This window comes from Mercenaria mercenaria, chromosome 2 (genome assembly GCF_021730395.1).
Source record: "Mercenaria mercenaria strain notata chromosome 2, MADL_Memer_1, whole genome shotgun sequence".
Lineage (NCBI taxonomy): Eukaryota > Metazoa > Mollusca > Bivalvia > Venerida > Veneridae > Mercenaria > Mercenaria mercenaria.
Genome location: NC_069362.1, coordinates 11486319 through 11499151, shown reverse-complemented (window position 1 = coordinate 11499151; position 12833 = coordinate 11486319). Strand labels below are relative to the sequence as shown.

At 35.8% G+C, this 12833-nt stretch overlaps 1 protein-coding gene across 1 annotated transcript in view; it reads right to left on the bottom strand.

Annotated features, from left to right (window-relative positions):
• The window catches only part of LOC123561964 (cadherin EGF LAG seven-pass G-type receptor 2-like), a 73604-nt gene that overhangs the window by 28776 nt on the left and 31995 nt on the right, over nt 1–12833 (bottom strand). Inside the window, exons 6-12 of the mRNA XM_053524421.1 lie at nt 9981–9998; nt 9245–9397; nt 5153–5284; nt 4560–4749; nt 2467–2684; nt 777–971; nt 234–344 (exon numbers count right to left, since the gene is read on the bottom strand). Of these exons, the coding sequence (XP_053380396.1) occupies nt 234–344; nt 777–971; nt 2467–2684; nt 4560–4749; nt 5153–5284; nt 9245–9397; nt 9981–9998 (1017 nt within the window). The remainder of the gene's footprint in view (nt 1–233; nt 345–776; nt 972–2466; nt 2685–4559; nt 4750–5152; nt 5285–9244; nt 9398–9980; nt 9999–12833) is intronic.

Below are 12833 nucleotides of genomic sequence, written 5' to 3'. Positions count from 1 at the left end.
ATTTTGTAACCATGGTGATACTAACCCTAATTTTTAGTCAGTATATTATGCATATTATACACTAAATGCTTGCGGACATGCAAAAATATGCATATTTTTGCAGTGCGCTACAATTGATAATCACTTTCGGGCATGCGCAGAAGACAGCTCCAACTCTGCAATGAGTTACATCTAACTAAAATATGTACCACTGGAATGAATCTTTCAAAATATTGATGAAACTGCGATCTTACCTCTCTATCAGCAAATACTGGTGCATTATCATTTACATCCAACACCACCACTGTAAGGAACCTTGTTGTTTCAAGTGGTGTTTCACCATTATCAACAGCCTTTAGCAATAACTGGAAGTGTATAGAAGAAATATTTGTTATGATAATTTACTGTCTCTTATGTCACAATATTAGACAAAAGCCAACATATGTCTTGTGCCTCACCTTGAGAAAACTAACATAGTGCGTTTGTAACCAGCATGGATCCAGACCAGTCTGCGCATCTGTGCAGGATCCATGCTGTTCGCTAAAGGTTTCTCTAATTGCAATAGGCTTTGAAAGCGAACAGCATGGATCCTGACCAGACTGTGTGGATGCTAAGGCTGGTCAGGATCCAAGCTGGTCACAAACGCACTATGTTGGTTTTCTCATGGTGCAGCTCATATAATGTTTTGAAAATAAAAGAAATTCTGTTTTGCGTACACATATGTTTAAAACTCAGGAAACTTATTCAATCAAATAGTACAGTGTGATTTGCATAGATATTTCCACTATATTCCCTACCACATATTTGTCGATTTTCTCTCTATCATAGACGATCTCAGCGTGAATCACCCCTGTATACTTGTTGATCCTGAAGTCTGGGGTTCTTTGTGTTGTATCTCCATTGTAAATGAAACTGTAATCGACAATGCCATTCACTCCAGTGTCATCATCTCTAGCAGAAATATCATACACCAGCATTCCATTGTATTGTTCCTGCAAAATATCAACAAATAAATGTTTTCACAAGAGCTGTTGCATGATAGCATGCTCTAGCTACTATTTTCAGGCTTGTCAGTAAAATGAATTCTCTACCTTAGAATAGGTTTATTGTCCAAATTCATGTAAGAGTTATGGGCCTTAATGCTGTGATCATGTTCAGCTGCAACCACATCTCTGTGAAATTCTAACCAAGTATCTGCATTATCTTTGGAGATAGTAAATTCCATGCAAAACTTTAACCTGCATTTCCTAAGTCTAAAACTGGGCATAACTTTGGCAAAATTTAAATCCACAGTTACGAAACATACACCTTTCACCATGTTTCATCTAACCTCAATAACTTGCATAAAATTCCAATTCAATATCCAAATTGACTTTGGACAGAGCAATTTGTATGCAAAATTTCAACTATATTTTCAAAGTCCAAGAAAGGAGACCGTTTTATTTTAAACCTTTCAATTGCAAGACATACTGGACTTGATGCTTTAATCTCGTGTTAAAACCTGAAAGATAAGTGCGAAATTTCAGCATAGAATCTGCACTGATTAATAAAATGGCATAAATCTAGTAACACTGCAGGAAGAGTTATCCAGCCTGTCAAACTAGTGCACAATGCTGCTATGAAGAAGTACACCAAGTTTCAACTGAAATATTGATGAAGGACTTATAGAAATTTCTATATTTAAAAGGGTAAAAAAAGGGAAATATTGAAGGTAAAATTACACATCTTGTCATTCTAATGAACATTATCACTAAGAGCAAGTACAGCAAGTTTACTGCAGGAGATATTGGACTTCATAAGAAAAATTCAACCAACACATGTGCTGGTGCTGGAGAAGGTGCAACAGCCCTCCTCATTGTTCTGATAGACAACCTGAAAAATGCGTTCTAAACAATGCTTTGCTGCATTTTAAACAGTTTTCCAGTTTTTCTAGATTTTGTACCAGTACATATTTGTTCAGAGTATGTAACTAACCACTTGACAACATGAGTAAGATATGTGGAATCAATGCTTGTTTAGATATATTTAACCTTTAGCCTGCTGGCGGCAAGTAATTCTATGTTTGCGACCAGTGCAGACCAAGATCAGCCTGCGCATCATTCAATCTGGGCAATACCATTTATTATTCGAAGGCATGTTCACTGAAAATTTACCGACTGGACAGCGAACAGTGCAGACCATGATCAGCCTGCAATGATGTGCATGTGCAGGCTGATCTTGATCAGCTTTAGTCGCAAAGGCAGAAACACATGCCACTAGCAGGCTAAAGCTTAAAGGCATTGGGCTCCATACAGCTAACTGTAAACTTACAGCACTCTTTCAATAAAACATTTTGGTGTCAACAGAAATATACTGTAGAATTTTCTATTCTTGTTTGCCTACAAACAGTACAACATTAGCTGCAGTGAATTTGTTTAGAAGGTGAATACTTTTTGGACTGTTGCAAAAATAATTCTACGTAAGGAAATGTATAAATTTGCATGTTACCTCAAGAACATAAATTGTCATGTTGTCTATAGGAGGGATGACCCAGACTGGTGGAGCATTGGCAGATTGCATAACTTTCACAATCACAGTAGAATTTACTGTACATCCTTTCCCTAAATTATCTTGTGCGCTGACTTGGAAATGGTATGTTCCTGTGTTTCTTATTAAGCTTTTCTTTACGTAAACACGTCCAAACTCCTTTCTCACATCAAAGAAATCTGTAACAAATATTATTTCACAAACATTACAGAATAATAACGCAAATTACAGAGAAAATCAGTGTATGAGTACCAAACACAAAATTGTTTGTTTTGCTGGGTTTTATGCCACACGATTGGTAGGTCATATGGCAATTTTCCATCTTATTAATGGTTAAGGAATACCTCAGATGCCACTGTTGGCATAACTTCAGGCCTACAATTAGTACAGGCTTGCCTGTGTTCATATACTGCAAAATTATTTTTGTTCATGTAGGACGAATTTTCGCATATTTCGCACTAGGACCGATGCGCGAATTTAAGACCGCGCTATTATTAATCCATTTGGTGCATAGTTATCCGAATTTATTTCCTGTCTGAAATATATGTATGTTATGAGCCTCGTGTATTTCAGTCTTTCTGAAAACTTCTTAATTGATCCGCAGTTAAGAAAAGGTTGTCTTGATAGGAACTTATTTGTTTTTACTAAAACGGTACCATCTGACAGCCGGTCTGGTCACAAATTATCTGGAACACTCTGCTCTGTTACCATGTTAGACATTTTTTTTAATGTACTCGGTTTTAATTTCTTTGAAATTTATTGGTAGCTTTTTGATATCATTTGTCTGGCGTGTCTTAACGAATCCCATACGTCTTAGAAATGGAACGTGCTAGATCGCCGGTGATCTTGATATGTACACCATACTGCTCAAGTTTATGTTTCACGTGCTTTATCACAATAATTGCTTCTGCCCCTGTGAAAAACAATGCTTCAATGTGTTAACGAATGCAATATTGTACTCGAACCAAACCTAAAACAGATTAAAGGCTTCTTTTAAATTTGAAGCATCGGTAGAATCAGGAAGACCTGGTTCCGCAACCGACGGGTGTCAGCTTTGCCATTTTTCAACCATTCAAGAATACTAGTCATACTAATACCTCAACGATAGTTATTTCTTACGTTTTATAACTAATATATTAACATATTCTCGGAGGAAAGATGAAAATGATGAAAATTATTTCTGATCAATTTTATATATCCTCTTGAATGTTACAAGAATTATTTGCACATGTCATTGTTGTTTTAGAGTAATTGGACAGCGCCACTCATAATACGTCTTCAAACACCTCTTTTATTCTAACTGACCCTTTGATACTCTGTCACACTTTGTCTAACCATCGTATCAATTAACAACAATTATCAGTTGAACTGTCATACTGCTTATTTCACAAGGCCATAAAACGAGCTCTAATTGACAGGTGATACGTAATAATGCTGCTTGCCGTACTTGCGATTTCAACATTTTTTTTTTTTTTTTTTTTTTTCAAAAATCAAAAATGCGCAATTAAAGCCCACGCGAAACAGTTCTTTTTCATGTTTGCACAAAATTTCATGCCAGCCAATTTAAATGATTTCACAGTAATCTACAATTACCAATGTTTATGAAGGATTCTTTTTTTTTTTTCACAGATTTTGTGTTTGCATCAACCCCTGAAATTTAAACCTAACAAACAAATAAAATTCACATTTATTTCGTCTTCAAAAGTTGAACCCATTTGAAGTTGAAGCCATTTGTTACTCGAAGGGGTGTTCACTTAAATGCTTTTTGAAGTATAAGCATTTTGAATTTTTTTTTACCAAATCAAGGGGAATACCACTGCTTTAACTAGAACAAGGGAGATAATACATTTGCAAATGTCATGTGCTAATTAATAATTATGTGAGGCTTGGTGATTCTAGCTTATAGGCATTAATATAAGGATTTTCAATTTTGGACAGATGGACAGACAGTCAGGCGACCAGGCCAAAACAATATCCCTCAGCCTTCGGCAGGGGCTAAAAATTCTGCATGACCTTTCAAAAGTTATAAAAGGTCTTTAAACCCAAGAACTTACCATTTTTGTCTGTACCCGAACCATAAACTTTACTGTAGTATGAAATAGCAAAATCTCCAGTATCTCTGTCAGTAGAGAACAGCTGCAATATATCCGTACCAACACCAATTGTCTCGAAAATTGTTACTGTATACTCATTTCTGGAGAATGTGGGACAATTGTCGTTCAAATCTGTCAGCCTTACTTGCACCTAAAGAAAATGCACCTTCTTTAAACTACCTCTCAAATATTACATTCGTTTTTTTCTGGTAAATGACCTGAAAAAAACTTGATTTGCCATCTTTTTCGATAACATTTTGGAAAATTTTTCCTGCAAATCTCAAGTCATACAACTATCTTGTCTTGATATCAATCTTACAGTAAATGTTAGGTTTGCAAATGTAATAGTAATACCTTTATATGAAATAAATTTATGATTACATATAGCAATTGTTTTATGTTACTATGATCATCTAAAACAAATGACCACAGAGCAGTTGAACAAGATGAGGGAATCTACGAGCATGTGAGTTAATGTTAGTGTAACAGATGGCCTTATCTTTCAAAGCTGCAAATATTTCCTTAAAACAAAGTAAATTATTTCATAGCCTTACAGATGCTGCTCTGCGGTTCTGGTTGTCAGGTGGTCCAAGTGGGTTGTCGATTGCAATCACTCGTGCATTGAGACGTGCGTTACTCTCCCTGTCCAATACTGCACCATTACGAAGGCGAACAAATATTTCGCCCTGAGAAAATATAAACAAATTTAATGCAATGCAGGAATAAAGCTGTTGTCAAATTTTACAATATAGAAACACCAATTAACTTTTATAAGTATATTTTTGTAGCAAAACTAGAGTTATCACTAAAGGTGATGAATGTATCCCCCTCACACACTGACATAGCATATTGCAATTTGACGCACACAATAATGCATAATTATGTGGACTGTATGTATATAGACTGTATGTATACAGTATAGTAACAAAAAACAAGAGGGTCAATGAAAATCAGTTTTAAGACTGGTGTGCAAAACTGTGTGTCATCTAAATTTCAAGGCTGTATCTTCACATAATCCATTCAGTAGTTTTGGGGGAGATGTTATTTGAAGAAATTGTTGATGAAAAGTGACCACGCATGTAAAAATTATTTTAAAATAAGACGAACGGTTTAATACAAGAAGACTTTCTAAATTTCTACTATATACAAGAGGACCATGATGGTCCTGAATCGCTCACCTGTCTCCACATGACCCAATTTTTATGAAGATAGATTGAAAAATATGGCTTCTAGAGAGGTCACAAGGTTTTTCTATTATTTGACCTAATGACCTAGTTCTTGAAGGCACATGACCCAGTTTTGAACTTGACCTAGATATTATCAAGGTGAACATACTCACCAATTTTCATGAAGATCTCATGAAGAGTATGGCCTCTAGAGAGGTCACAATGTTTTTCTATTTTTATACTTACTGACCTAGCTTTGATCACACGTGACCCAGTTTCAAACTTTACCTAGATATCAACAAGGTGAACATTCAGACAAATTTTCATGAAGATCTATTGAAAAATATGGCCTCTAGAGTGGTCAAAAGGTTTTTCTATTTTTAGACCTACTGTCCTAGTTTTTGACCGTAGTTGACCCAGTTTCAAACTTATCCTAGATATCAACAAGATGAACATTCAGACCAACTTTCATACAGATCCCATGAAAAATATGGCCTCTAGAGAGGTCACAAGGTTTTTCTATTATTTGACCTACTGACCTACTTTTTGATGGCACGTGACCCAGTTTCAAACTTGACCTAGATATCATCTAGGTAAACATTCTAACCAATTTTCATGAAGATCCATTGAAAAATACGGCCTCTAGAGAGGTCACAACGTTTTTCTATTTTTATACCTACTGACCTAGTTTTGGACCGCAGCTGACCCAGTTTCAAAATTGACCTAGATATCATTAAGATGAACATATAAACCAACTTTCATACAGATCCCATGAAAAATATGGCCTCTAGAGAGGTCACAAGGTTTTTCTATTATTTGACCTACTGACCTAGATTTTTACCATAGTTGACCCAGTTTCAAAACTGACCTAGATATCATCAAGATGAACATTCTGACCAATTTTCATGAAGATCCGTTGAAAAGTATGGCCTCTAGAGAGGTCACAAGGTTTTTCTATTTTTAGACCTACTGACCTAGTTTTCGACCTCACTTGACCCAGTTTCAAATTTGACCTAGATATCATCAAGATAAACATTCTGACCAACTTTTATAAAGATCCCATGAAAAATGTGACCTCTAGAGTGGTCACAAGCAAAAGTTAACGGACAGACGCACGGACGACGGACGCCACGCGATCACAAAAGCTCACCTTGTCACTTTGTGACAGGTGAGCTAACAAAAAGTGAAAGTGACCACACCCCTGGCAGCTATGTTTTTTGATGAATCGGAATAATCTGAATAATCTCTGTAGAAGGTCACAGAAGAACTAAATTATTTTAAAATCAGGCTGGCAGTTTGGCAGCCATGATTTTTGATGAATCAAAATAATTTGAAAAATCTTAGTAAGCAGTCACATAAGGACCATTTGTGTAAAATTATTCTAATATCGGGTCAGCAGTTTCACACAAGAAGATTTTAAAGTTTTCACTTTATAAATATAGGGAAAGGTGACCACGCCCTTTGGTGGCTATGTTTTTTGACAAATCAAAATAATCTGAACAACTTTGGTAGAGGGTCACACAAGGACCATTTGTGTAAAATTATTTTAAAATCAGGCCAGCAGTTTCACACAAGAATTTTTTTTTTAATTTCCACTATATATATATACATACAGGGAAAATAAAACTTGCCCCTTGTCGGCCATTTTTTCGACAAATCAGTATAATTTGAACAATCTTGGTAGAGGGTGACAAAAGGGCCATTTGTGTGAAATTATTTCAAAGTTGGACCATAGGTTTAGGAGACGCCGCTTGAAGACTTTTAGCTCTGGTGCTCCCTATGTTCAACTAAGCGGAAACATTTGAACAACTTTGGTGGTCTCAAGACCATCCAAGGAACATCCATGCCAAGTTTCATTAAAATCCATTTAGTGGTTATGGTTGAGATATCTTTTGAACACAGCTGTTGACGACGGACAATGCACGCATGCACGATGGACGACGTAAAAATAGCAAAACTTTTGCACTGTAAAAAAATACAGTTTTGCAGAACACAACTTTTGTATAACAGAATATCATTTCTTAGATATTAAAATCAGCTATCCTGTAAAGCGAAGCTTTATGATGTCAAAATTGTATGCCATATTCCCATATCAATGCTGGACAGAATAATATATAAAGCCCAAAACAGGGGCATAAATCCAGAAAATACTAATGAGACATTAAAATCCTCTATACACATACACACTTCATGTTAATGATGTAATACAAAGTTTCATTTGAATTGGATGGAAACTGATAAAGGTGCTGAGTACACGATGTTCAGATGTAGTTGTAACACATCGAAGTCCAAAAAAGGTTCATTAATACAGGAAACATACCTGGATAAAGAATTACCAATAATATGCACATTTCCACTTCATGTTAATAATGTATACCAACTTCCATTTCAATTGTATGGATACTGTAGATTTATTTATTTTATTTTGTTGGATTTAACGTTGCACTGACACAATCATAGGTCATATGGCGACTTTCGAGCTGATTGTGGAGGAAGACCCCAGGTGCCCCTCCATACATTATTTCATCACAAGCGGGCACCTGGGTAGAACGATCGACTATCCGTAAGCCAGCTTGATGACTTCCTCACATAAAGAATTCAATGCCCAGAGTAAGGCCCACATCAATGAGGGGCAAGTGATTTAAGTCAGCAACCTTTTCAGCTATGGAGGCCCCTGGATGAAGATATGATATTTAAAGGTCCAAAAAGGGCCATAACTGAAAACAAGTACTGTTGCTGTTGGGGACAATGCCCCCGAAGCGGGCCCCAATAAAGGTGACACAATATGGTTAACATTTGTGTCAAATTATTTTCAAATCCCTTGATAAATGGCTGAGACATGGACTAGACAAGAAACACCATTGACTTCTAAGTGTGACTTTGACCTTGGAGTTAGGGGTCTAGCTCTTGTGCATGAAACTTCAACTGAATATAGGGAACATTTTTGCCAAGTAATTTTAAAATTCCTTCATCAATGGCAGAGTTATGGACCAGACAAGAACAGACCATGTTAACTTTTAACCTCCAAGTGTGACCTTGACCTTAGAGCTAGGGGTCTGGGTCTTGTGCATGACATGTCACCTCATTATGGTAAACATTTATGCCAACTTATTTCAAAATCCCTTCATGGATGGCAGAGTTACACGGACACACGCACACATGGATAGTGTAGTTTTAATATGCCCACCTTTGGAGGCATTGAATTTCAACATGAAAATCCTGACAGTATGTGAAAGTCAACTTTAAGTTGATGAAGTACCGGTATACCAAGTTTCATTTGAACTGGATGGATGGATGGATGGATGGATGGATGGTAGATAGCTGGCTGGCTGGATGGATGGACAATTCAAACATTATATGCTTCCCAAGTCTCCACCATCAGGGACATAAAAAACAATGATAAAAGTTGTAGCACAATTTTTTTTATTTTAATAATCTATTTATCCTTCAAATCTATTAAAATATATGTATGCTACTTACAGTTATTGGATCAACATCAAATCTATCATCATCCATGTAATATCGGACCTGGTCGTATGTGTTATTGTCTGGAAAGTCACTGTCAAAGGCATATACTGTGACAACAGATGTACCATCGGGAGAATTCTCTGGGATATTTGAGTAGTAAATACTCTGTAATGTAAAACAGTAAAAAAAAAATGTTTCTATTTGAATTTAAGTATAAACCAAATGAAAGAATATAGGTATATGTACATTTTGAATAATAGTACCACCCAATAATAAAAGAGGTGGCCAAAATTTGTTTTTCATATTTTTAAAATCACAGTATCATTTTGCAGGCCATATGGTAATTTCTAAGCTTTTAAGGTTCAGGAAAACCCCAAGGTGCTCCTGTGAGCATTAATTCAGGCTCAACTGGTTGGCTCCCTAAAAACAGGGCTAAAATCAACAGAGGCAGGGGACAAACGAATCCAATCTTGACAACTTATCCATGGTACAACCTTGATCAAAGGAGACTTTTCTATCAAGTTCAAGCCATTACAAGTCTTCCTAATTAATATCTGTCACCTCAGTTTAAATATACTGCATTGAATCCTAACTTTATATTCACTTAAAACTGCTTTGTGTGGCTGTGACAAAATGTAAGTGAGGAATTGCCAGGCTATTTATAGAAACCGTGTTACTGGCAGCCATTTTTCTTAACTTAAAAATCACAATGAAACAGGAACAGTTACTTATAAAGCCTTTAACATACCTTTTTAGTGCCTCTTATCTGAAAAAAGAGAAGATATTTTTAAATAAAATTTAACACACCTTCATGCATCAAACATAACATTTTATTATCAATAGAATTGACAAGAGATAACTCTGGAGACAACGTGCTCAACTACTTTTGTGTGTGATAGTGAATAGTACACATCTAAGGAAGCTGAAGCTATCACTGGACCATTTAATGACTCCAATATGTACGCCAGGTTGATCATAATCTACACTGGTTACAAAGGCAGAGTCAATCATGTCCAGCATGGTAAGGGTTAGCTGACACACACTTCATTTTCATCAGAAGACTTATTACAATCAAACATGTCCAGGATCTCTATGACTGTTCTATTTAGATGGTGAAAAGATAATTATGCTGACATTTATTTTGATTTCCTGATATTCATGGAAAGCAAACCACTTATCTTTGTGGCAAGTTAATGAAAACATGATGAACCTATATCGCTCACCTGTTCAACTTGGCCTTAGAATCATCAAGATCAGCATTCTGACCAAGTTTCATGAAGATAGGTAACAAATGTGGCCTCTACAGTGTTAATGAGCTTTTCCTTTGAATTGAGTGGTGACCTAGTTTTTGACCCCCACATGACCCAGTTTCGAATTTGGCCTAGGAATCATAAAGATAAACATTCTTACCATGTTTCATGAAGGTAGGATAATAAATAGGGCCTCTCAAGAGTGCTGAAGCTTTTCCTTTGATCTGAGTGGGTAACCTATTTTTGACCCCATATGACTCAGTTTCAAACATGGCCTAGGAATCATCAAGATAAACATTATGATTATTACCAAGTTTCATAAATATAGAGCAATAAATTAAATGTGGTCTCAGAAGAGTTAAAAAGCATTTCCTTTGATTTCACTGGGTGACCTTGTTTTTGACCCCCACATGACCCAGTTTGGAACTTGGCATAGAAATCATCAAGATAAATATTCTGACCAAGTTTCATGAAGATAAGTTCATAAATGTGGCCTCTAGAATCTTAACAAGCTTTTTCTATGATTTGACCTAATGACCTAGATTTTAACCCCAAATGTTCCATCAGATCATCAAGACAAACATTATGTGCAAGTTTGTATCAGATCAAAGCATAAATGAAATCTCTTTATGGCTGCAAGGGCCAAAATAGAAAATTTGCCCCTTTCTGGGGCAGTTACTCTAGACCCCATGATGGAATTCCATCGGTTTTCGAAAGGAACAGAGAGTGTGACTTAAGTTGTGTGTAAGTGTGGTTAAAATCAAATGTAAAATGTCACTACTATCATGTTCACAAGGTAATAATTAACAAATTTTGGCTCTTTCAGGGTTCAATCAGGGGCCATAACTCCAGAACATAAGATTAGATCTTATAGATTTATCATAGAACCCAAAACTTATTTTGGTAAAGATATTTTGCATGTACGTATCAATTCAACACATAAAAGAAGTCTCTATATGGCTGCAAAAGCCAACAAGAGGGCCATGACGGCCCTATTTCACTCACCTGAGTACCATTGCTCTTAATGATAAGATCAAGTTTTGATTTAGATCACATAGGCGTACACATTAAATATCATCAGGATAAATATTTTCCTGTAACAGTCCCTTTTGACCTATGGGTCACGTACTAGTCAGGGCCAATCTCCATACCAAGTTTGAGGGTCCTAGGCTCAAATGCTGCATTTTTGTACTAGCATGACTATTCCTTACCCTGGAAGACTTAAATAACATTTAAAACCAATCTCATTAGAAGCTGCTAATGTATATTCATTTACATAAAAAATAAAGGGAGGTAACTTGTTATAAATTCAGTCAATATGTATCTAAACTGATTGTCCAAGTCCATGTGATGGCATAAATGAAATTTCAGATCAATATCTTCATTAGTTATGGAGATATACCCATTTTAATTTGAAACAAAAGGAGGTAATTTAACATAAAATCAGTCCATAGTTATCTACCCAGATTGTCTCAGTCCAACTAATGACAATAATGAAATCTCAAATGAGTCCTATAAATACTGAGATAAATCCATTTTTATTAAAATCAGGGAAGGTAATCATGCATTGGTATATGCATGTAGAAGATACAGAGTACAAGCCTTTACAACAATATATTAGAAAAGTAAGTAAAAGTAGAAATTTCTTACCATGGAAGACATAAATAACGTTTCAAACCAATCTCATTAGAAGCTGCTAGGTATATTCACTTACATAAAAAATAAAGGGAGGTAATTTGTCATAAATTCAGTCAATATGTATCTTCACTGATTGTCCAAGTCTATCTGATGGCATAAATGAAATTTCAGATCAGTATCTTCATTAGTTACGGAGATATACCCATTTTAATTTGAAATAAAGGCAGGTAATTTAACATAAAATCAGTCCATAGTTATCTACCTGATTGTCTCAGTCCAACTAATGGCAATAGTGAAATTTCAAATGTGTCTGTCCTATAAGTACTTACTGATATAAATCCATTTTGATTAAAATCAGGGGAGGTAATCAGATATAAAATAACTCCAGAACCTATGACTGAATCTGACAGATTCATCATGGAATCCAAGATTTATTGTTGTTGAAGATATTTTGCAAGTTTGTATCAAATCAAACCATAAATGATCTCTCTATATGGCTGCAAAACCCAAAATTGCATATTTTGGCCCTTTAAGGGGCCATAACTCTGGAACCCATGATGGGATCTGGCCAGTGTTTGAAAAGAACCAAGATATTATGCCAATACAAGTTGTGTGCAAGTTTGATTAAAGTTGATTGCAAAATGTTGTCTGTATCGTGTTCACAAGCAAAAAATAGCAAATTTTGGCCCTTAAAGGGGCCATAACTCTGAGAC